Genomic DNA, 25,929 nt, shown 5'->3' with positions numbered 1-25,929 from the left:
AGATAGGAGAACTCTACCATACACTCTTTTCTCTTTGTAAGTTGCAATTGAGAAGGCAAAAAACCAGCTCCAACTTATATAAAGCAGCATGCTGAGAGGGTATGATGGCATTATAATGCTGCACACTGTATCACTGCCAGACACTCTGGAGCTGTTTTTTTGCTATTTCTGTCCCAGTCCTCCCTCTACCCTGCCTTTTGCTTGGTACGTTGGTGCAAAATTTTGTGAGGTAATATTTAGGGGCAGCCAAACTATTTCTTGTCACCTCTGACCCACATTATACAAATGAAAAATTAAAACCAAAATAAAATTATTTTGGAAATTAGCTAAACAAATTTAAGCAATATGCAGTTTTGCAAAGAAGAAAATGGCAAAGAATATTAGTTCAGAGGAATGAACATGCATATTTCAAGCTCCTAGTTTAGTAGATAAGTCCATTAGCAAATTTAGAGAGGCTCATAAACCTTGCAATATCTCCCTGTGATGAATGAAAGAAATAGAAACTGAATATATCAGTAGGACAGAGCTGTAAAAAAAGCTGTTCTTTCTTGTATATTTTCAGGTACATCAGGCTGAATTTGTAATGGTTTTCGTTTTGCATACAATCATATTCATCCACTAGTGCAGACATCCAGTGGCCACATTTGTATGGGCAAATGAGTAACTATACAATTAATGTTATCTGATCTAGGCTCAGAAATACAGCAACTGTGTGTTGAAAAGTCTATTCGCTCTAAAAAGTATGCCTTTTGAAAATGTGACAATAAACATTCTGTGTTCACGTGTCCACAGAGAAACCCCTAGCTTTAGTCATTTTGATAAATGCAGGAAGCCTTACCATTAAATTAATCACAGCCTTCTCTCCTGGGTTTAAAGAGAGAGGATGCAACACAAGCATCATGCAAATTGCATTGTCAGGGCTGACACACACCTCTACATGTGTTTGCTACAGTTGTTGAAGCTTTAAACATAAAGGAGGAAATGCAAATTTGAATGAATACCCAAAGGTTTATTTAATAATGTAATAATTTTCCTGGTTAAAACACAGAGTTTTAGAAATGGCTCCCAGAGCTAATAAAGCCGTGTTCTTAATCTGTATTTCTCTTCCTGGAGAGACCCAAAATAGGCTGTTTTCCCTTTAATCCCTTTCTCTTTAGGTGATAAAGGAAAACACTTTCGTCAACCTTAGCCTGAAGGCACGTGCAAGAGAAACTGAGAGCCCTCCTGTTTTGGCATTCTCTCATTCCAGTATCTACCGCAGTCCCACTCTGGGTATAGTACTATGCATCTACCAGTCCATCTGTTTTCTACCTACTCTCAGCTTTGGATGTAGAGGTCATTATCCCCCTGTTGTACTCTGAGCTTATCAGACTGCAGCAGGGATCAGCCCAAAAGGCCTGTGCATTGCATGCAAACCCTTCAGGTCTGAGCGATGCATCATCCTTGCGCCTGCGTCCTGCTGAAGAGGACCTACAATCTGTTCTGTACAGCAGGAGCATCCTGTCCTTTTACAGCTCACCCAGCAGAGCTGTTTTGCCCCATCTGAGGTGCTCTTCTCTCTGCTATTTCCTCTGTTCATCCATGTGTGAATACTGTGAGACCTGACTCGATTTTCTAGCATTTATACTCTCAAATTTACTGTTTTATGATGGCCAATTAATGACTTTTACAGCTAAGATGTTTGTTCAACCTCTCCTTGCATGCTGTTAAAACTGTGCAGTTTTAATAGCTGTGAGCCCACAAGATCTGATCTCTGCTCAAGAATATTTATGTGTGGTAAGAGTATTCAATTTGCCAACAAATGAGGTTACAGTGCCTTGTAAGTCATTCATTTTGGTGTTTATTTCCTCTGGAATTGGTCTCAGGGGTAGGTCGTCCTTCCTGTCAAATGGCTCCACATTCACTTCTCACCAGCTGTTCTTCTGTATCCCCGAATGTTTCCTGGACTGAGAGAAATGCATATTCCCTGATTTGCTTGATTACAACCTGTGACAAAGAAAGCAGAGCCCAGCCTATTGTTTTAATCAAACGCTATGGGAGGAAAGGGAGGAATGCTGGGAGAAATAGATTAATAGTTTTTTCCTACTGCTTCACCTTTTCCCAGTGTAAAAGTGTAGTCTGTGGGTGCAGGTTGAGCAGAAGTTCCTAATTGCTCTCTTGGTCTGGACCTGAGAGTAATTCTGATCATTTGGTTCAGAGGACATCACTATGAAGAACTGTGTTATGCTAGCAGTAGATATTCCCTTTCCTTCACCTCATCTCCTCTAAGCAGGCCATTTGTGTTTACAAGAAGACTTAAATAAACGCCCGTGTAAAGATTGCAGCCCCCACTGACAGGACAAATAAAATCCCTCCAAGCTTAGCAGTGAGGAAAACTCAATCAACTGAGCCAGGGCTGCATGTCACATACTGGCTGCCTAATGCAGATCTGATTAACAACACACTCATACGTTGGAACCAAGTCTTGAGTGCAGGCTAATTCTTGGTTAAAAAAATCCTAAAAGTAAATGAGGACAACAGGCCTCTTGCAATGCAAGTGCTGTTGTATAAGCTCTGAGTCCCCGTTCCAATGACTTTGTGCTGCTCCCTTTTATTCTCTTTTTTTTCTTCTTCTCTCTTTTTTTTTTTTTTTCTGTTGAGCCTTTTACCACTAACGAAAACAGAAGTTGCAAAGCATGCATGTCTTCATATCTTAATAGGTTTTCTACTCTACTGGGACACCTTAGCATCTTGAAAGTTTTAAGTTGATATAGAGTGTAACAGTAAAAAATTAATTATTATTAAGGTTTAACCAAGGACCTGAGTGGTAGAAACCAATCCAGTTGTGTATAATTAGACAGTAGCTACCTTGTAATATTGAAGCTGTAAATAGGCCCAGCGGGTGCCCTGACAGAAGGCTGAGGTGTTTACAAGGCACAAGAGATGCTGCCTCAAAGTACATAACTCCTGTTGCCAGAACTATTGCTGATATAATGGATGTGTTCATTAAAACCAGAGGATTATTTGTTTATCCATCTTTTTCTATCACAGGCGCTTCCTCAGAGGAGGGGGGACAGCATCCTTTCAATACAAATTTATAGTACACACTTTTTTTTGCCCAGTCAGAGGAATATTAAAGGATTGCTTTATTGATTGCTAACCAGAGGTCTGCTCCCCTCTGGGAAAACCCACTTCTCTGAACCACTTGCAAACAGCCCCACAGAACCCAGAAGGGAAGGAAATGTGCACATTTTTAGGCTCCCATTGGGTCTTGGGAGTGCTGGCACTTAAGTCTTTGTCTGCAAGGCACATGCTGCTTTCCCCGGCAGGGCCATTACGCAGCCTCCTTATGTGCTCAGGTGGGCTGGCCGAAAACTCAGCCTGGGCCTGTCTCACATCAGAAAGGAGGTAAGAAAGCTACCTAAGGAGGAAGGAGCGGCAGAGAGGAGCTGTCATGGACTGACCACAACCCTTGTTCCCCATCCCCCTGTGCTGCTTGCAGGGAGGGGGTGAAGGAGTCAGGAATGAAGGAGAGATGTTGAGCCTGGGTGAAGGGGTGGGGGGAGGAAGGTGTTTTAGTTTTTGTCTTTCTTTCTCACTTTCAAACTCATTTTAATTGGTAATAAATTAAATTCATTTTCCCCGAGTTGAGTCTGTTTTGTCCCTGACAGTAACTGGTGAGTGATCTCCCTGTCTTTATCTCGACCCATACAAGCTTTTCCATCTTGTTGTCTTCCCCCTGTCCTGTTGAGGAGGAGGAATGAGAGAGCAGCTGAGTGGGCATCTGGCAGCCAGCCAAGGTCAGCCCATCGCAGCCCCACAGCCACCTGACCCCACAATCAGTCCTGCAGCCCTCAACGCTGCAGTCCCACTCCACTACACAAATACAGTTCACTATATCTAAGCACTATTCCTTGACTTCCAGCATATGAGCATGTACAGCAACACGACAAAAGACACTAGGACTGCAACAGTAGCAATATCAGGTAACTAATAATAACCAAGCAGATAACATCTCTGCATGGGTCTTCATAGCTTGTTTCCAAATGATAAGACCACACATGGCTGGGGTAGGCTGTCAATAAGATGACATCTTCACAGGTTTTGCTGAAGGCTTCATCACAGCTCCATGCCCCTGGAAACAGGCAAAGGACTGTTTCACAGATTGCTGTTTCTGGGTGGGCTTTACATGTAAGCTAAACCTAATTTTTTTTTCCCCATCAATACTATATCTGAGGTGTGAGATCATGACTTGGGTTTAATACATATTGTGCATTTAGCTCTAGAAGATGCTGCTCCAGGTGTCCTCAGGCTGGTATTCTGCCATTGCTAGTATGCTGGAATGAATCACTTGCTGATTTTGAAGCAAATCTGAAGAATCAACTTGGGTTTCAGAAAGTGGAGATCCACTATCAGGCTACTGAGAGCAAGCACACTTGCATGCATACTGCAAGCATGATATAAATAGTAAGTTAGTTACATGTGCTCTTCCTGCAATGGCCACTTCAAAATGAACTGTCCTGCTTGGGAAAGAGTAACTGCCCTACAGACGTCCATAAAATATATCACTTAAGCTGCATGCTATCAGAGTTTCCATGCACAACTGTATCTGAGAAAGGATTAATTTATTAAGAGAAGCCAGCTTTGCCCATAAGAAATAAGAACAGTGTTTTTCTCCTAGCATTACCTGTAGTCTAAATATTTCTCTTATCACTGCTGCTATCCTCACCTATTGTGGCTCATTATTTCAGATGTCAGACCTCCGTCCTGTCTTTGGTGTGTACTTTTATCCTCCTATATCTTTATATACACACATATTTATCTTAGTCAGATGTTATCACATGTCAAATTTCTGTCACATCTATACCAAAGCCCAGAATTAGAAAAAGTGTATGCAATTTTTTTTTTCCCCAGTCTGCCTACCCTTTGTACAGTGAAACTTTTGTGACTTGGATTCCTGACCAGCATAGGGTTAGACCAGCATCTCCAAGATGGAGTAAATGCAACGGGTTTGGCACAAACAGCTTGGTCGTCAGCTTGCAGGATAAACAACGGGTGTGGTATTGGAGGCTGCCAAAGTCTGGCAAGGTAAGAAGAAAGCCTCAGTACAACACGGACCAGTTTGGGATCTCTAAAGGTCAGTCTCAGCATCCAAAACTCTGTTTTGCTCTCATAGGTTTGGAAATGGGGGTTTTTGTTGTTGTTTTTTAGGAGGTTTTTTTGCCTCTCAATTTTTGCGGTTGCAGCCTAGATTTTAGCAAAGGCTCAAAGTCTTTCAGTCTGCTTTGGTGTCTCTGCCTGTGCTGTGGCTAACCTGCCACACTGGCTGCACAGCCCAGACTCTTGACAAAATCCAAGCGAGCCAAACGTATACATTATCATTTCCTGCCTGCTGATACCATCAGAAAGGCAAAAAAAAATCCCAAACATAAGTAGGTCCTGGCCAGTTTTGCTACTTACAAGAAAACATGTTCAAGAATCCTCCACTGTCACCAGTGTCTAGTTGCTGAGGAGGAGTCTGGAAGTCAAGGCTTGTAAACCTGTTCACAGCTAAATGTTTCACCAAAGGTTTCCCCTCTCCAAGTGGTAACAATCTCTTCACATTTTACTGAGGCTCATGAGGGGAAAGCAGCTCTGTAGAGAGCTGAATAATAAGACGATAAGACAATGTTTCAAAGGAAATTAGCACTGTGTTCTTAAACAGTATGGAAACGCTATTGCAAACCAGCTCCTGGCCAAGTGGTAAGCACGTGCACTTTATTTGAAGTATTGATTTCATGATTTAGCACTATCCACAGTATTGACATATGTCCCTGAATCAGGGCCTTCAAGTGTGCAGTTCTTCCAGAATCTGTTCCCAGAGGAGAATGGCTTTTCTAATTAGCTACTTCTGCCATTTCTCCATAACCTCTTCATATTATATGATTGGAGTTTTACTTGCTTATGAAAGAAAATAAAAGCATTCAATAAGAAAGCAGGAAACAGTGAATCAATTTGGTCCTTTCTCATGAGACATTTGATCCTGGGATATGCTGAGCATTGACAGTGCTTATAGAAGTCACCACAGAGGCCATTGTATTATTTAACGCAGCTTCTCATTAAAGCAAAGCATAAACTTTTCTGGTTATTCATGTTTTTACATACCAACAAAAATCTTAAAGCATAAAATAGCAGCATTCTTATTTAAAGGGGTCTTGAGAGATTGAGGCATTTAGTATTCAGCAGTGAATGCACCGGACAAACACTTTTGGTACTAGCCAACTCTCTTGAAGTATTTTTTAAAAGGTGGCAGCGCTAAGACACAAATTCTGAAGACATGCACTGCTGAGTATATTTGCAGTGGGAAGTACGGAGTTTTAGCAAGCATAGCTCTTGCTAGTTTTCAGAGAGGTTGTAGTTCTGCCATTGAACAGAAAATTGTCAATTTCAGCACCCCATTCCATCCCAAAAATAGATGAAAAAACTCATTATAGCTTGACTATGTTTGTACAATTACAGTGACCAGAAAACAGTGTCACAAAATTGCTTATAAATCATCCTGCAATTCCACCCCATATAAATATATGAATACAATTCAGACGTTACCTTTTTGGTATTGATACAGTATTGCTACCTATAAATAAATAAACTTTGTGAGATTAGAAAGTATAGGGACCTTCATGTAACAGAGTGGGAAAGCAATTAGCTCAAGGTCTCTTACAGATCAGACTTGCTCAGGAGGACAGTTTGGTCCTGAGCTGCTGACCAGGGCAACGAGATTTATATATCTGTGTTTGTAGATAATATGATATTTGTTTAACATGTCTGTCTGGATAATATTTACACTGAACAAGCAGGAAAGGAAAGATGAGAGAGCCAAATGTCAGCTATTTTATGTTTACGTGTACAACGAAAGGGAGAGTTTACAAATGTCAGCAACTTGGTTTTGTGTTCCACTCCCTCAAACGATCTTGCCACTAAAAATTGGATGTGACAAGAAATTAATCCATATTGTGATCTAATTATTGTTGGAATTATGGGAAAAATGTAAGATGTCTAAAATATTTAATTGTGAGAAGTGTTTATCAAGCTAACTTTGCAGTGAACTTCTCATAAGATTTTTAAACACTCATTCCATGTTTGAAATAACTGTGATTTTCTCATTCTGGGATACACATGGAGTCCACAAAAAAACCCCTTCTCTGGTTCTTACAATCCAGCCCAGGGCCTGGGCACAGTGTCTTCTTATTGCCATTGCATGGGCACAGGGAAAGGGGATTTTTCCCTTGGGCAAAGGTGACCAGGTAGGTGGGAGAGGTGGGCTGGTGTGCCTGACCCCAGGGGAGGGCTGGCAGAGCTGGGGCTGCCCTGTCGAGCCCCATCCTCCTGCCAGCCTGGCTGTGGTGGAAGCAGTTCCTCATTCACATGGTGAAGGCTCAGCTTTGGGGATGTGTTTACACAGAAACTGATAAGAGCTGAAAAAAACTATTTTTGTATTTTAAAGCTCATTAAATTACCGCACTTTATCTCACTAAACTATCTCTGCGACAGATTACCATTTCAGGCAGTGTTGTTAGGGGCATCTACACCATGACCAAAAGCCTGTAAATACTTGTTTACATGCCTTTCTACTAACACAGTCTGCTGTTGTGTATTTTCATATTAGGCTGTAACAGGGCAACGCAGCAGTTTGCCTGTTCCTTGTGCAAATCCAGGCAAAAAGGAAGCGCTCACCCAGGAGACTCTCCAGAGGGTTTTCCAAAAAATAACATGTGCTGAGCTGACCTGTGCAAACCAAAAACTGACCTGTCATGGACACGATCATTGGCACAACAAAGTCATCCCTCATTATGGTCGAGTAACTCACTCACATACAATGTGGAAATGAAGGAGTTTTGCCCAGGTCTTTTTTTTGGGCACCTACTAGCTGTAACCAAATAATGTAAAAAAGAACTAAAGAAAGATCAATTTTTTTTGGGGGGGAAAGATTTCTATTAGATATCTCTTTCTTTCTGCTATTTGCAATATTCAGTACAGGTTTTTAAGGTTAACTCATTAAACACATTTCTGTCTCTGGCTAGTCAATTCCACAAGAGCATCTGGGACTGTGCTGGTTGTGGAGAGAGTAACAACTCTCCCAGGAAAAGCACTCTTGGATCACCACTATCCACTAAAGGTTAAACAAGGAAGGAAGGAGGGAGGAAGGGCAGAAGCACTCAGGCCCCCACTCTTCCCCAGCTCCTCACATCCTCAGTGTGACCCCGGCTCCCGACCCTCTGCCCTGGCCTCCCCATCGCCGTGCCCCATGGAATGACCTCAAGGGCATCTCCCCATCCTGCCCCAGCCTTCCCCCGTGCAGCACCTCTCCTCCCAGGTGGTGGCCAGGTCTCCACCACCTCTTCCGCAGTGTGAGGGCAGGAGGCAATCCAGTGTGGCTCCAACTGCAGGGCTCCCTGGGGCTTCCCTGGGTTACCCACCTCTTTCCTTATACCTTGAGCAACCAGCACGGCCCCAGGCACTCCTGCTCCATGGAAAGACTTTTGACAGGGGACGGTATCTCTCATGCCAGGTGCTCAGTGCTGGCCTGGCATCCAGTGGTTCCTCCTGGGCTGGAAGTGCCCCATGGGCCACCAGTTCAAAAGCCCCAATATTCAGGTTTGCTTTGCTTCCTAGTCATGCTGATGGCAAAAATCATCACTACAAGTTTTATTTTGGTTTTTTTTTTTTCATATTTTTTACATAGATTTCTAAAATTGTGGCAAATATTTTAAAACAGTGATGAATTGCTTATAACCAAATGATTTGGTAACTTTTCACATTGTCTTTGATCACTTCATTAGGTCAAGTATATCACATTTCAGAGAACAAAATAATAAAACTTATTTGCATTTATATTAAAATTTTGACATTGTACAAGGCTCCAGAAGAAGGGATGATGAGTCTTTCCATATTATTGGCAGAACAATGTAACTAGCACCAAGGAAAGTAGGAATCAGGCTCATTGTATCTGACAGAGATACTGATGCTTGTGAGAAATTCTTACAAACACTGTGACAGTGATTATGGCTTTAATGATTGACTACAGCCAGTTTTCACAAGTGGAAATGACTGCCAGAGCTGCAGGCAAGAGAAAACATGGGGTTTGGGGTCTCCTATGATTTTACCCTCAAACCACTGATATAAATGGCAGTCTTTTTCCAACAAGAGGTCATTAGGTCAAGAAAGTGGTTAAGTTCCGAGTAGCTTAATTTTAGTCAAAGGGACTGCATGATTGTACAACCATATGAAAGTATCATCAGGTCCCACAGGGCTGCAGACAAATTTTGCTCTTGTTTAACTTGGTGTAGTGTAAGAGTAGATTCTTGTCATTAATGCAATTAATCCAAATATATACCATTATAATCCTCAGCAGCATTCACCTATTCAGAAGCATGCTTTCTCTGTATTTAGTGCACATAACTTCCCTTGACATTAACAGGAGGGGATAATAGACATGGAAATGTAAAGAGAGGTTAATACTCTTCCCCGTGACCTTCCCAGAGACATCATATTTTCTCAAGCTGACCCCTCATTATGCTGAAAACTGCAAAGAAAAAACCCCATGGTTTCTGTTGCTTTTTTTGTTCACTTCAGAGACTACAGACACCTGCCCTAAGTACATTCTGTTAATAATTATTTTGAATGTATTCTAAAAATCCACATCATTCCCAAAGAGGGGAAAAACACAAAAGAAACCCCAGTTGGTGAGGGAGGACAATGTGCGACATTATAAGCAGAGCTGGAGCTGCCTGCCATGATTGCCACTCCGAGATAAAAATCATTCCTCACACTTTGAGGCAAAAGTAAATGGCGGTTTGCAATGTTAAGAACCCCTGTGGAAATAAGATGAAATGAGACGAGGCTTCCAGACCTGTGAGAAAAATCAATCTGATGGAAAATTGACAAACTTGTTTAACGTGTCGGCACAAGATCCGAGAGTTGACCCGTAGAGACCTCCACTTAGGCATACCGTGAAGTTACTGTCAGTTCTCTTAATCTGTTCAATTACACAACAGGATCTCAGAGGGGACTTTTTACCAAACATCACTTTAAATTAACTTTTCTCCTTCGTGTTTTAAACTTCCAGTCCTTCCCCCCCTCTTTGCAGCAACATGGGTAAATCATTAAAAAGCCCACTGGCTTATCAATGTAAATGCTATAGAAAGATTAGTTTAAAATTTTGATTGGAAAGAAAGAAGATTTGTGCAGTTAAAAAGAGAAAAATGCTCATCTCATTACATGTGGCCAAATTCATCTCCACTATAATTTCTCTGAGGCAAAGGTCCGTTGTTTTTCTGTTTTGAGGGATGAAGAAATGGTAGTAAAAAGCAGCACATCATCATTTTTATTCCATTAGAAATATGAAACTGTGCCCCTTTTCACAGCCACAGGCCACAAAGCAAAATAGAGACGGGTTTGAAATGGAAAAAATACTGCTGTACTGAGCTGACCCTAAATGTCTGGGTTTTTTGCTTGAGAAAGTGGAGCAGGAATAGGATAGGAAAGGAACATGCTAAAGAATCCAAGGGATGAAACAAATCTAATTTTGAAGATAGGTAGAGAAGGATTTAAGAGGGAGAGATTGAACTCCAGATGGCCAGAGAAGAGAACTTGGGCTTTTCCTTGTTCATTATTTTATTAAATGCAGCTTTGAAACAAAAGATTCATTTTTCCCAAAATCTGTTATATTTGAAGTCTGAAGTGAAGGACTCTGAAACTGAGCAGAAAGAGCAGCAGGAATGTGGCCTATCAATTAAACTCAAGTGTCAAGACTCAGTTAGATTGATAGGTGTTACAGTGCAAGTGCCCAGCAATATTATTTAATAGGTTCATTCTCAGTAAATGTATGAGTACCAGCAGTAACATAGCTTTCTGTTAACCAGCAAACTCACAGAGAATGTCCCAGTAGCCACAGTAGTCTGTCTGCTATTGATTTGAAGCAGGGGTGGATCATGTGATGGATCTTGCTGATGAATTCTTGGTCTTGTTGATTTCAGTGGAATTAGGCTTTGTACCAGATTCCTTTCTTTTTGTCTGTTTTATAGTTTGTTTTTTTCTGTTGAACAGATCAAAGCTGAGAAACAAAAATGCATTTAACATAGTAAGAAATGAAGAATGGAATACTGAGGTGAATGATAGTGAATTTTTTTGAAAACAAAATGTCCATGGAGCATGAACATTGAGAAGAGATTGCATCTAGGAAGAGGGCAGAAGCAAACAGCTATTTTTTTTTTCATTCAGAAGGGATTAAGTGATTTTCTACTGTGCTTGTTAGAGCAACTTGAAGGAAGAAGACTTACTTCTGTAACCACTTAAAATACAAAAAAGCATCAAATTTAGAAGGTCTCTTGTTAGTTTTGTTGGAAGCATTAATATCATTGTAGTGTCAACAACTCTTGATAGAACAAAATACAATCAACTGCTTAAATAGATAGGACTTTAAAAAGTTCTGTTCCGATTAATAGTATGTTCTTTGTCTGAAGATTTAAGGTAAAGGTTAACTGTAATTTATATTAAATACCTACTTTATTACTGTATCTTGCACTGCTACCAGAGATAGCTTTATTTTAGGAGTGAAAATAATTTCTAAATGTTTTCTCCTCTATAAGCCACTGTTAAGTCTCATTGGAAACTTGTTAAAAAGTAGTATTAACTCTTTTCTCACTTCCTGACTGACCTGAGGAAGACCTTGTTGCTCTTTTCAGCACCAAGCACTTTATAAAAGCTATACTTCTCAATGAGAAAATGTTATTTATTCTCTCCAGTAGCTTTTTCACAGGCTTCAAAAACTTCAGCCTCCTCAGAGTCTGCAGAAATTGGCAGAACTCAAGTTAGACACTCGTACGTTTGTTGATTTTTAATGCTCTTTGGCACTCTGTAGGTCCTCAGCTCAGACTATGAACACTAGAGGAACAAATTCCAACCTAGGGGAGTAAGGAGGTAAGTTCCAAGGCGGTGTGAGTATTAAGACTGTAACTGAGGTTAAACGGGCCCAAATTCATGATATCTCAATTTTGAAGGATTGTCAAATGGTTAGCCCTCAACCACTCCTTCAAGCCTGATCCATTAATCCAAGTGCGGAGGTGGCACATTACTGGCTAGTGATTCCAGCTGCTAGCTCCTGTATATTACTTACTTGGAAACTACAATAGACACCACAATTTTTAGATATATCCTATGTGTCTAATGGCATTTTTATTGAAAAGACTAAGGTCAAAGTTTGCTCAAAATTAGAAGGGTAGCAGCTCTACTCTTTTATGGAAGTTTTTGGTGGATATTAATGCTTTCTGACTTTGGCTACAAAGAATATTCAGTATTACTGAGTATTAGCACTAATACTAATGCTAGCACAAATCTAATGCTGTGTACTTAATAGTTAACACTAAGTATTTCCTAAGCAAAGGGTCAAGAACAAGGTGTAACTAAGATGATAAATCTCATTAACATATATATAAGTACATAGATTAATGTAATGACAATGAAGAGTCCTTCATATTATGTTTTAGCTAACTGATATAAAAATGTTAACATAGTAATAGTAGCTTCAGAAGTGGGTTTAACTGAGCCTTAAACAATAAAGACTGTGGTTAAAAAGTACTTTAGGGATGACTCTAGGCAAGTCAATAAATTAAAAAACAGTCTTTGCAATGTAGCTGCCAGCAAGTTAGGCTGATTGTTTTGCAGACATCCTAAAAGGAAGCACAATCTACATATCACTTGTTTCTTATTTATTTTACTTGTGCTTTCTGGCAGGGGAAAAGAATCAGCCCTTTATTAGACATCATCAAACAAGGGGAGGGAAGGGCAGATGTATGTGCAGCAAGGAAGTCCTTATTTTTGCTTTTAGTGATGCAGGCTTGACTTACAAAGAGAAAGAGCAAGAGAGAAATTTCTATGGCCCTTATCATAACAGTATATGGGCATCTTCTGTTAAATTTCCAAAATGCATCAAGGACTTAATCACCTAAGTCACGTAGAGGCTTTTGAAATTCTTGCGCTTTGTCTAATACCAGTAGTAATCTGTGATTCTTGTCTGTTACACTCTGATGATGCAAAGATATGGTCATTAGCTGTCCCAAGGGTTTTTTTTGTTTTCCAATTGATGTATTTCTCTTATCCCCACATGTTCACACTACAGAAATACACCTTTCTCCTCCCCCAGGTATACTGGGCAACTTCCCAGACTAGAAACAAACGGATAGGCTGATCTTACTTACAGGGAATTTCTCTTCCTTTAATGTTGCCCTTGCCACTTCCCAAACATATTCTGTCATGATGACAAAGATCCTACACAAGGCACCTTTGTTTCTGCCAAGTACCAAATCGTATCCTTATGTCATGGTATATTGAACTGTAGAATATGTAAGAAAGTTAGATGGCTTTATTTGGTTTTTTAATTAATTCAGATGTAATATTTCTCTCTGGTTTTCAAGAGTATCAACAGAACTTCATTTAAAAAATGATGGGTACACACACTCACAAACATACAAAGGTCAGAAAAACAAGTTTTTGAGGGCTGGTAATAATTTCAGTATTTAACAGCTACCTGCATTTGCTCAGCTCTACGTCTGCTGAAGAGGCTTCCACTCATGGAAGATTTACCCAAGATCTTTATTTTTCAGAGGCAAATTTTTCACAGGCAAATTTCTTGAGCTTAATTTACTGCACATCCTTGCTGGAATAGTTCTCAAGCCTTTGCAGATGCAAAGTTACAGGGAGCTGCCTGGCTATATATGATTTTACATGCCTTGCAGATAGCTCAGAGATGCAATTGCAAAATCTAGCACTCACAGACAGCTGGGAATTTGTGACAGTCCCTGAAGGACTTTGCATCCATAAACCAATGACTGGATTACACTGATCCATAAATGCATTTTTCTCCTATCTCTGGCTAATGCAATACAAATAGTCTTCCTACTGTTAACTATTCCTGAAGCCACACACAAGAGAACATAAAGGAAATGGCATATATTCAAACAGAAAGGCCATCAGGTCATTTGCTCTTTATGCTAGCAAAAGACTTCAATACCTGTACTGTTGCAGGAAGCACTAAGTACAGAAATATTCCTTAATTTAAGTTCTGCTTTCAGAAAATTTTGCTAAAGTGTAGTGATTCATTCAGACCATAGAGGGAATTGGTGACTTCTGCTCTAGAACAGGAAAGCTCAACTTATGCCATTAAACCTTTGTGCCCTCAGGAAGCAGTGGCTGCATCCAGGGAGCCTAAGGAAATGGCTACTGTGCATTGCTAACACCGAACCTGTTTAGGAGAGAGTCAGCAGTCATGGGCCAAGAGCGTGCCGGTGACTGCTGGAGTGATCTGACAGCCCAGCAGTGCTCCTGGCACTGCTCATGTTACCAGGAGAAGTGTAGCCACAGAAACTAATGTCACGTGCTGAAAAATACACAGTGCCTAGTCAAGGGCGACCGCCAGACTGAAGCTGTATCTCCTGGTCTTCAGACCCATTTTATACTCCAGTTCAGCCTTACTGCCGTTTTAAACTACATTGGTCTGAACACTCCGCAGTGTCCCTAGGCTGTCATGACTTCTATTGCTTTGAAGATGTTGTATTAAACTTTATTCATTGCTTGGCCCCTATTTTTCTTTAATAAAAAAGAATAAAATTTGAAAACTCATAATGAACAAACCCTTCCCTTGTTCTTCTGTTGGGAAGATCATGAAGGCATTTGAACTTTGGAATTCTCTCCACACTTCTGCAGGGTCATTAAAAAGTAATTTTTCTTTAGCTGCAACCATTTTGTTTGCCATTAAAGATTTCCAGGTGCATTTGCTCCCTAATCAGGGAGCAAAGCAAATCCTTTGTAGCAAGCTTCTCTTCAAGAAAAATATTTTTTTCTATTTTCTAGCTTGCTTATTCACCTCAGTGTTTGAGTGTCTTTCAAAGCATCAAGCAAGGTGATTAACATTTACTACATTTGTTTCTCATCTGTCTCCAAGGAAAGAAGGATATGAAGCATTTTGTTTTGTATATAAATATTACTTTGCTGCCTATTTTAGAGAAAAAAAAAATATCCGTCCCTTAGAGCAGAGAATTATTTAGTTTATATTGGTTCAGAGACCACGCCTCACATAACATGCTTTGCTGTGGTCCAGAGAGGTGACCATAGACTGAAACAACAGCATGAAGACAATCTTTTAGTCCATCAAAGGTAAGGACTGAGATGTTGATCTTGATTCAAGAAGCCAGAACAAGGCACCTGGGACAAGTTGACTGTGCTTACTGGGAGTTAGTGTTGCTAAGAAATTTCTTGCAGCTTTCTCTTAACAGTTGGTATTTTGAAAACACCAAAGGCTGTAGCACTTTGCCATACGGTACATGATGAAAGCATGAGATTATGAAATTTTCAGTCCAGAAGCCTTTATAACTTCATAGCAGCTGGAAATGTCCAATAATCCTGGTTGCAAGATTTTTAATTTTAGGACTCCTAAAGCTTATTCATACACAAACACTTTTCATAAGCTACATATAGAAAGAACTGCCTGAACACGGAAGTGGAAACAGTTCAGCTTGCTCTTATTGTTGATTTTTTCCCAGATATAAATTTGAAACATAGTTCCATTAGTAAAACTTTATAAAGCTGGAACACTTGGATTTACCTTACATAATCCTGACAGCCTTTACAAAAAAACAACAACTCTAAACCTAAATAAAAAAAATGTTGGCCTGAGTTTCTTTTTAACAACTGTGGAGATGCAGCTGTTGTACAGACCTTTATTTCAGTGCTATCTTATTCCAGCTTATGAAAGTGTCCTCCAGTCAAGCAACCACAGCTGCAGTGGTGGGACTTAGTCTATTTATTCGTGTTAATCTGAGCCTAATGCAGACAAAGATCTAGAAGAACAGCTGAGCTATTTGACTGTTCTTCAGCAACTCAGGTCATCTACAGTGATTGCATCTGTGGACAATACAGGCAAGAAGCCAAGCACAGGGAGGTAAGGAATCTCAAATAATTTAGTGCCCTCAGTTTTGTGTAAAACAAGACTTGGAAATATAAAAAACCATAAAATAATGAGCTGTCTGCTAGAAACGGGACACTCACTTTTTAATGAACAGCCAGTGAATTCTTGTAATTAACTTCAATATTGTCCCCATTTTCTATTCTGCTTTCTCTACTGAAAGGAGAAACAGCCCTTTTCATTTGTATGAGAAGTTAGGATGAGATATTTCATGCTGCAATATGTAATGTAACTGTTGTGTAACATCTTATCCATATGACAGCTTTGTTTCCTCAGTCACTTTGTCCTTTGGTCCCCGTTTTGACCTGCAGCATTGCAGCAGTCGATCAAGAAGTGCTCAAGAATAGGATATTATGTTTTTAAATTCCTGGAAGTGTATAAGCAAAGAACATCACAGAAACACAATAGCGAATGAATCATTTGTTTGAAGTGTGGATATTTGACATATGTGTAAGTTTCTTACCCTGAGGTCATTGAGGCCTGTAGTTTAGTTGAAGATATTTAGTGGAGGCAGTCAGTTTGGCCAAAATTTCTTGGCTGTAGAATAAACAGAAGTGAAATTTTGGAAATTCTTCTCATTACCTAATCATCTTGATCTCTAGTTATGAAATAGTATTTTATTTTATTGCTTGAATTTAGCCCTGCAAGCATGAGATATATAAAATACTTTATAGATATCTTAAAAAAAATTCTAATTTTTTAATCTTTATTTTATGACATTTCAGTATTTTCATTTGCTTTAGACTTGATGCCCAGCATTAAGTATTTCTGCATTTCTGTCTCTTTCTCAAAAAAAAAAAAAAAAGGAAAAGAAATTGTGTGCAGTTGTCTGATCAATAAGCAGCTGTCTGTAAAGCTCAATGTTTTGCTCTGCATACACCCACTTGTCAGCTCAATGCTACTTCCCAGGGTGAGACTGACTAGAAGCAGAGAAAAGATGATATAGTAGCTCAAGACCAGTTGAAGCGTAAGAGATTACAGGGATTTGGGAGCTTAAACAAGTATTTACCAGTAAGTCCTTAGCTTAATTTTGATAGACTTTTGCAGTTAACTGTCTATTTCTTTTCCTCAGCAGAACTACAGACAATTTAACTAGTGGACCTGTTTATAATGTATCACGCAAACTAGGAAAACACCACACAATTCAACTAATAAAGGTTCTGTTCCTAACCTGAAAGAAGACCTCAGTTTTTTCAGCTTGCAAACCTGATCCAAGATTTAGGCAAACACAAGCTCTTTCCAATTCCTCTCCTCCAATCTGAAAAACAATTAAATGCAGAGTTTTCACATATTTCTCAGTGAAAAATAAATGTCTTGTGATCAATGTCTACATAAACTGAAGAGGAAAATAGTACTTGAACTTTCCATCCCTTATTAAAAAAATTTTCAAAACCAGCCCCTATTTTAAACAACTTGTATCATATTCTGTAGTCTCAAGATAAGTACAATACTGATACAAGACAATTTCAGATATACTTTTGTATAAAGAAATTATGTTACCAACATGTATATGGTAATCCAACAGCTAATGCTACTTTTCCTCATCAGATGACTCAATTGTAGTTTTAAGGGTCAGCAGACTTCTGTAACCAGTGAAACTGAAGAAAAAAAGAAGTATGTTTGTAAATGTCTACATTTATTATAATCTTATATGACATTATCATATATGGGAACTGCGACATGAATTCATGTCCTGGTTTCGGCTGGGACAGAGTTAATTCTCTTCTTAGTAGCTGGTACAGTGCTGTGTTTTGGATTTAGTGTGAGAATAATGTTGATAACACTCTGATGTTTTAGTTGTTGCTAAGTAGCGCTTATCTTGAGTTAAGGATTTTTCAGTTTCCCATGCTCTGCCAGCAAGCAGGTGTGCAAGAAGCTGGGAGGGAGCAGAGCCGGGGCAGCTGACCGGAACTAGCCAAAGGGGTATTCCATACCATGGAATGTCATGCTCAGTATATAGAAGGGGGGGAGTTGGCCGGGAGCGGCGGATCGCTGCTCAGGCATTGGTCAGCGGGTGGTGGCAACACCAAGGTCGTGGGTTCATCCCCGTACGGGCCACCACCAAAAAGGACTGTTGTGGTTTGACTGCAGCCAGCAACTACGCACCACGCGGCTGCTCACCCCTCTCCCCTCCCAGTGGGATGGGGGGGAGGGATCAGGAAAAAAAGTAAAACTTGTGGGTTAAGAACAGTTTAATAACTAAAGTAAAATAAAATACTAACGATAATATAATATTGTAATGAAAAGGAATACAACAAAAAAAGAGATAAATAATCCCCAAGAAAAGACAAGTGATGCACAATGCAATCGCTCACCACCCGCTGACCACTGCCAGAGCAGCAATTCGCCGCTCCCGGCCAACTCCCCCCTGTTTATATACTGACCATGACATTCTATGGTATGGAATATTCCTTTGGCTAGTTCGGGTCAGCTGCCCCGGCTCTGCTCCCTCCCAGCTTCTTGCACACCTGCTTGCTGGCAGAGCATGGGAAACCGAGAAATCCTTAATTTAGGATAAGCGCTACTTAGCAACAGCTAAAACATCAACGTGTTATCAACATTATTCTCAGACTAAATCCAAAACACAGCACTGTACCAGCTACTAGGAAGAAAATTAACTCTATCCTAGCCAAAACCAGGACAATTCATCAACTCAATATTTTTATTTAAGACAGCCATAATATGCTTATTCTGCATTTCCCTATGTGATAACGACAGGAGAGAAGACAAAGAAATTACAAGTAAAAAAAAGGCAGGGTGAGAAAAGGGCAGGGAGAAGAAAAGTCTTCAGTCAATGCGTATCTTTTCTACAGGTTTTCAGAAAAAAAACCTGAACCCAAAGAACAAAAACAAGAAGACACAAAAATTCACCAAGTACCCACCCTGTTTAGATTGACAAAATAAAACTACTCTCACAAAGCATTATTTGGCTTTTAAGTGGTGCCAATCTATGGGAGATAGCATACTCAAGCCTGGAGCATCTCCCAGGGTGTCTGTGGCTTGAAAAAACAATTTGGTAACTCTGCTTCTAAATTTACCAGAACTTCAAATAAAATCTCAGTTACCTATACTGCCAATATAGCTGGTCACTCATGGAGAAGGCTGGGAGAAGAACAACTGCAGGATGAAAAAAGTAACATCACTTTAAATAATTTTATTTTAATGGACTCTTTAAATGGATCTGCTTTAAAGTCACTCTCTGTTAATATGGAGTTTCATAAATGAGCAGCACAAATTCTCACCTAATTTAAAATATAAATCTGAATATTTACAAGATCAGACATCATCATAGTCTTTTTATGTATGCTTTTACAGTTATTTTGCAATCCATTCTTTTATTAGGAAGCATTTCTTTACTGAGAGGGTAGTCAAACACTGGAACAGGCTTCCTAGAGAGGTGGTCGATGCCCCAAGCCTGTCAGTGTTTAAAAGGCATTTGGACAATGCCCTTAACAACATGCTTTAACTTTTGGTCAGCCCTGAAGTGGTCAGGCAGTGAGACTAGATGATCGTTGTAGCTCCCTTCCAACTGAAATATTCTATCCTATCCTATCCTAATTATTTTTTAAATGTAAGAGTCCTTTTCTTGTACAAGATCACATCACCTGAAGAAGGCTGTCAGCCTCCTAAAAAGCTTGCTTTGTGCCTCTGTTATGTTTTCATGTAATCATTGTGTACGTGACCTGCTGCCTTTCTTGATTTTGTTCCTATTAACACCACAGTTTATTAAGCATTAGCAAGGCCATATTTATTTCTTGAGAATCTGGGTGGACGTCAGTGAGCACATGTGGAAGCCAGCTGAGAGCCTGAAAAAATTAACTGTTGGTTAATTAGTCTTACTAGGGCTATTTTCTCATTCAAAAGGGATTACAACTTGTCTTACCAAATACTGTTTTTGAAAACCCAGCTAGATAGATTGGTAAATTTAATAGTTCTAGGAAACTAACAAGGATGGCTCATACTCTTTTGCAGGACCTACAGGGGAAGAAATGTTTTCTGAGTGAACCCAGTGGGGTTCTGGGGCCATGGCTGAATTTTGAAGGTTAAGTAGAGTCAGTTGCTGTAGGAGTAGCACAGAAGTCCTTTGGGTAATGATTTTGAGAATGCTGAAAGTCACTCCCAGTAGCCACCTGTGGCCATACGGGGATCAGTTTATCCTTATCTATATTTTTCAGAGAAATTCACTTTGTCCCTGCTCAAAGATGACTAGAAGCTGCCTAGTACTACACAGAGCACTTGCTGAGAAGGGGTGTATGCCAGCTTGGATTTGGCAATTCACTAAACTTCCCCCTAATCTGGGAGCCTGGGCAGAGTGAATTTGAATCTGCATGCGAAACACCATGGTAGCCATTTCCCCTGCTGGGACAAATTGCGTGAGGACACTCCTCTCCACATTGCCTTTAAGTGGTGAGAGATGGGTAGAGCAACCACCAAGTGAACTACTTGAGTGGCATTAAAAGAGTGAATGACTGAAAATAAAGGTTATCTGTCTTTTTTTCTACAACCACCTATTGCTTAGTTAAGAAAGCAGTTAGAGCTTGCCTTCGCCTCCTCTTCTGCAGGTTGAACAAGCCCAGCTCCTCTGGCCTAGAAACATCTCTGATAAGACAAATGCTGAGCCACAGGTTACCTACCTTAATGGCAGGTTCCCACAAAGATCTTCAAGGAACAAAGACATTTTGTCAGTAAAGTAGGCCTGTTGGAACCCAGGAAATCCAGCATGTAAGCTGCCTGAGTTTTTGAATCCACTGTAAGTTTTGCGTATGAGAAAACAGGGGTAATTTTTTTTTTTTTTTTCACAAGAGGCAGTAGCTTTTCTTTTTCCCCTAAATGGTACTTCCCCTAAATGACATTTCAAAAATTAAAGTGTGCAACATTGTTATTTATTTCTATAAAACTACTTAGGAAACATTGATTTATTATAAGGAAATTAAAGAGCTATCTGTGACAACACTGCGGTTAGAAGAACATATCTCCATCTAGAATTCTTATACCACATAAACTTCCAAATTATGTAAATTACAAGATCCATGGAAATTAATTAGCCACACTGAGATCTATAAAGATTAATATGTTCAGAAAAATAAGAGAGAGATGAATAGCCAGTAAAAGGCAAAACTACTGGAAGTGACTTAATGGCAGAAGTGAAGGAGATGACCAACTAGATCCATAATATATTAAAAAAACCTTACAGTTACAAAGTATTTTAGACTGAAAAAGATCTCTGGAGGTCATCTAGTCAAATTCTGTCACTCACAATGGGGCCAGCTTGGATCAGTTTGCTCAGGACCATGTCCAGATGAGTTCTGCATATTCAAGGATGGAGATTTCAGTCTTTCTGTTAGCATAGTCAAAGTACAGTTAGCAGCACAGATAAACAGAAGACACCACATCTTTATTCCTTTTATTAAAACCCATTGCAAGATCAAAGGTTTCACGAAAAAATAGAAACTTACAAATTGTGTGAACAGTTTTAATGCACTCATAAAAAGGCATTAAATGAAAAATGACTAAGATTCTGTACTATATCTGCAATATAATCCATTGGCTTTATTCTGAAAATATTGTTGCCATTTTGGAGTAAATAAAAAGCCTAGCATTACACATGTTCACATGTATTTACCATTTATTTAAAGCAAAAACTTTACCATATATTTTTTCCAGAGAAATTAGTTCATCCCCATTTTGAAAAGTCTAATAAGAAAACATTCAACACCCTCACTGGAATTACTGTGAGCTGATGTTTCTGTTGTAAAAAATTATGCTATGGAAATCAACAAACAGTTTTACAGAGAGTTATACAGCCATACTAAACAAGCTTCTAGGTTATGCTGCATTAGACCTTCCGGATTAGCAAAACATTTTGACAATAATGGCAACTCTTCAGCTGAAGCTTAAGCATTTCATACTTTGGATTAAAATGCTCTAACCTTTGAAAAACAAATATCCAGTGTTGCACACCTGAAAACATTCTTAACCAAATGGTAGTACCCTAAAGGTTAATGCAACTTCAAATTGAAGCTGCAAAGTCTGTATTTTCACTATCCCCTGGTCAAATTTAACTCCTTAGAATGCAATGTGACACACAGAAAATTAATTGTTTTACGTATTTACTCTGGGTATTTTCTTGCATACACTGTACTACGAAGCATCTGATGCTACAAAATTATACCCATGATGGGACTCATGTTTAGATGGCCTTCTCGAGGTAAGAACTCTTTGCATTGTAAGATCTGTTGTAAAATAACAACCACACAGGAAATGAGAGGAATCCTGTTATTGGCTTATACCCATTCATCTGAATTTACCAATTCAGCAACATAACAGCATAGTCAGAGGAGACAAGTTCACTTAAAAAGGAAGTAATTTTTTCAATCAGATATTTAAACACTGTCTGTTAACTTATTTCTGATAGTTGGTGTATTCAATTACTGTTTGACTTTATGAAGTGGGAACTGGTTATCAGTGTTAGGTTAAGCACTGTTAATTATTATAAAAATGGCAAGGTAGAAAGATTTGGAAATCTCTACAGCATCTCCTATTTTAAACAAAACGAAAGAAGATATCAATTCTGTTGAGCAACAGAAAGAAGTAAGATTGCCCGTTAAATATCCGTTCTGTTATTATCATCATTTACTACTCAGATTTCTGTTTAAAATAATGGATTTGTATAATCATCAAAATGTTTATAGGAAAATCACAATTCTTTGTAGATTTTCTTATTACTGTGCATCTTAGAATTCCTGGGGTTGCTTTAGTAAATAATAAGCATCAAGTTTAGCTCCCAGTTTCAACACAGGCCTCTGCTGATCAACTGCACTGGTGCTAGCACTGAGTTACCATTTACAAATCAAAGGAAACACACATGACCAAGGCAAAGTAAAGTAAACAGTGGAAAACAAGCTTAACATCTTCTATAACTCAAACTATCCAGAGAACTAGTAAGAATCCACTTCAAGAAATCTGCCAAAGGCTTTTATATCTTTTATGCAAACAAAAACACAATGCATTTCTAAAGTTTTGCTTCAATATTAGTACTTAGTTGTACAGCACATTACAATCAGCGTACAGCTTTTGCCATTTTACTGTAACCTCTGTAAACTCACAATTATATTGCATCATACAAAAGGTTGTGAACCCTCTGCAATCCCCATTAATCTACTAAATGCAGCAGAGTGGAACTGTCATGTTGGTATAGGAGGTTAAGAGGCAGTAGACATATTGGGTGTCCAGCCCATTTGATAAGCCCGTTCCAACGTCCTCTTGCAATCCTGTAGTACAGTACTGAAGGTTATATGTGGATACTGCTGCACTAGCTGCTCCACTGTGGCTTCATTCACCTGCAATCGAAGAAAAGAATCTGTGATGTACAAGAAGTGAATAAAAAGGGCAGCATTATGCAAGCTAAATGAATGATTGAACTTTGGAGTCCTGGGAGGACTTGCAGGATTGGGCTCTTCACTAATACTATAGGTTTGGGTGCATTTATCACAAAACAAATATACAGAATGTAATGTTCTGTTAGAGAATTAAAAAACCCCACCACATCTCAATTTTATTGTAAAGGGTGAAGTTTTATATAATATTCTAGTAAATACTGTTTGATTATTTGCGATTGAAAGCAAACAGGAAAGACAAATAGTCTCCATTTGAAAACAGCTTTGTTTAGAAAACTGCAACAATGTTTCACAATCTATTAAACTATTTTCATTCCATGCTTGACTATGCTGACCACTCATAGAGCCCCAAACCTAATTATTCAAAGAAAAGCCATCCTGTTTAACAAAGTGCTGCCCAGAGTAACAGATTTCTATCTTGAAATAGAAGTATATTTATTCAAACTCGCTCAAGCAGACATACGTTTGAAATACAGGATTTTCTTGGCTTTGGAAAATGAAAATTGATCACATCTATTAATTAATTTATGGCACAGTTATGATACTTTTACACATACTACGTAGTAACTCCACAATTAACCTTACTGAAATGAACTTGCACTATATGGTAGCTATCAACGTGGCTGCAATGAAAAATAAGGGATAACTGGACTAAACATGGGGAAAAGAATGCATACTATTCTATATTGCAGGTAGATCAATTTACCAATTTACCAATTACCAATGTAGGTCAACTTTTCCAAAGGTTAAAAGTCCTGCATGTCTTCACATCCATCACTGGTAGAAGTTTTTATTTTAGCCTTTTGGTGCGAGGCTAACACTGCACAAAGGGTTTTGTGGGCAGAAATGGTGGGATCAATAATTAAAACATACAAGCTTGTCAGGTCTGGGATGTCCCTCCTAAATCTTAGACATCAAAGGTAGCACCTTTATTCTTGATTAGACAAGGCACTCAGACAAGCCTAGCTAAACCTAACACCTTTACAATTGCAGCACTGTGAGGGGATTAATTTGTCAATTATTTTTAAGACGACTGCAGTTCATATCACAGAAGCAGACAGCTTTCTTCAGCCTTTAGCTAAATAAAAGATTAACCTAAGAACCATAACTCCCAGGTAGTTCTCTTTGAAATCTTTGCTGAACACTTGGGCATTTTAAAATGCATCAATACTACATTTAAATACTGAACTACCTAGATCAGTAAGAGGTACAACCAATATCATCATTTGCTTTTTTCCCCACGATGTTCCACATTCAAGGCCAAAAGTAAAAAACTAGACTAAAATGTTTACTACCATTACAAAGATCCATCTTGGGAATAATATTTTAAAGCACAGTGACCACAGTAGCTAATAACATTTTTGTCCTTAAAAGATAACAAGGAGCGCATCCTTCTGAACAGTGATTGCGCCCAATGACAAGGATAAATGAAAGGTTTAATATCCAGTTCTTCTACTTTGATAATAGAAACACTCAATCTTCATTGGAAGTTTCATCTAGCTGAGACTGACTTGGATTGAAAACTGGTTTAACTTCCCTTCATAGCACAAACTGTACTCTTTTGGCAAATTACTACGTTACAGTAACATCTTCCAGTGCTGAAAAACAAGAAGTGACTTTTAATAAATCAAAATGAAATCAGAGACAGCACAAGTCCTCCAAAATATTTGATATTTATAGCTGAATACATACTTTCAAACTGTCAGCAACACTTCATGGAAATATTGCTTGGAAGGCAAGAATCCCCTAAAGCAGCAATATTTGCTACTTTTTGCCTATTCAAAAATATTCAAAAGCCTCTTTTCTTTAGATTTGTGGTGCAGAGAGCCATGGCAGAACCTATCATACTACCACAAACTTCTCTTAATGATTAACTCAGCCACAATGAAGATGCTTACCACAGACAGCTGCTCATTCTGCTCTTTCTTGATGGGAAACTTAAAGAAGAGATATTGTTTATCTACTAGATACCTGCAAATATTACTGGTAGATAGAGATTATCATGATTTGACACTTACCTGTTGGGCTTTATTTGTGAGAATAGCATGGATATTATGGCTTTACAGCCAATATCATAAGCACATTTTCAGTTACAGGAAACAAATAATAAGGCAAATTTGTTACAAAGATGATGTTCAAACACAGGAAGATAGGTAATGATCTCTATGTCCTGGTGGACATGATCTCCATGTCCTGGTGTCTTTGATTCAGGACTGAACGCATTTACAGAAGCTACAGTCTAGCTAGATAGAAGCCAATGTATTTACTACAAGGCTAACTTAAGTGAAATAGCATGGCCCATGATACTCAGGAAGACAGATAATGTTATAATGGTATCTTTTAGTCTTAAAGCCTACGAAGAAATCTATGGTAAACCATCTAGCACTAGCCATTTGTCCTAATTTTTTTCTGATACAATTATTACTGGATAAAATAATATTTAATACAATTGTTACTAACTGCTATTACTACTTTACTAAACAGGAGAAGGAAACTTTAGTATCGAGTGCCAAATACAGTTACAAAATAAACATGAGCATGCAGAAGGCAGGTAAA

General features: G+C 38.9%; 1 protein-coding gene across 2 annotated transcripts in view; it reads right to left on the bottom strand.

The window, feature by feature from the left end:
- FBXL17 (F-box and leucine rich repeat protein 17) overlaps nt 1-25,929 on the bottom strand; it is a 551,764-nt gene that overhangs the window by 228,549 nt on the left and 297,286 nt on the right. The window contains exon 9 of one of the 2 annotated variants that reach the window (XR_007767787.1): nt 21,918-23,316. Coding sequence is in view for 1 of the 2 variants with exons in the window: in XM_050912578.1 (XP_050768535.1) it covers nt 23,179-23,316 (138 nt within the window). In the remaining variant the exon portion in view is untranslated. Of the gene's footprint in view, nt 1-21,366; nt 23,317-25,929 lie in introns of those variants that run through there. The other variant, XM_050912578.1, reaches the window with a different exon arrangement.

The sequence above is a fragment of the Gymnogyps californianus genome, chromosome Z, assembly GCF_018139145.2.
Source record: "Gymnogyps californianus isolate 813 chromosome Z, ASM1813914v2, whole genome shotgun sequence".
Lineage (NCBI taxonomy): Eukaryota > Metazoa > Chordata > Aves > Accipitriformes > Cathartidae > Gymnogyps > Gymnogyps californianus.
This window is presented reverse-complemented; position numbering and strand designations above follow the sequence as displayed.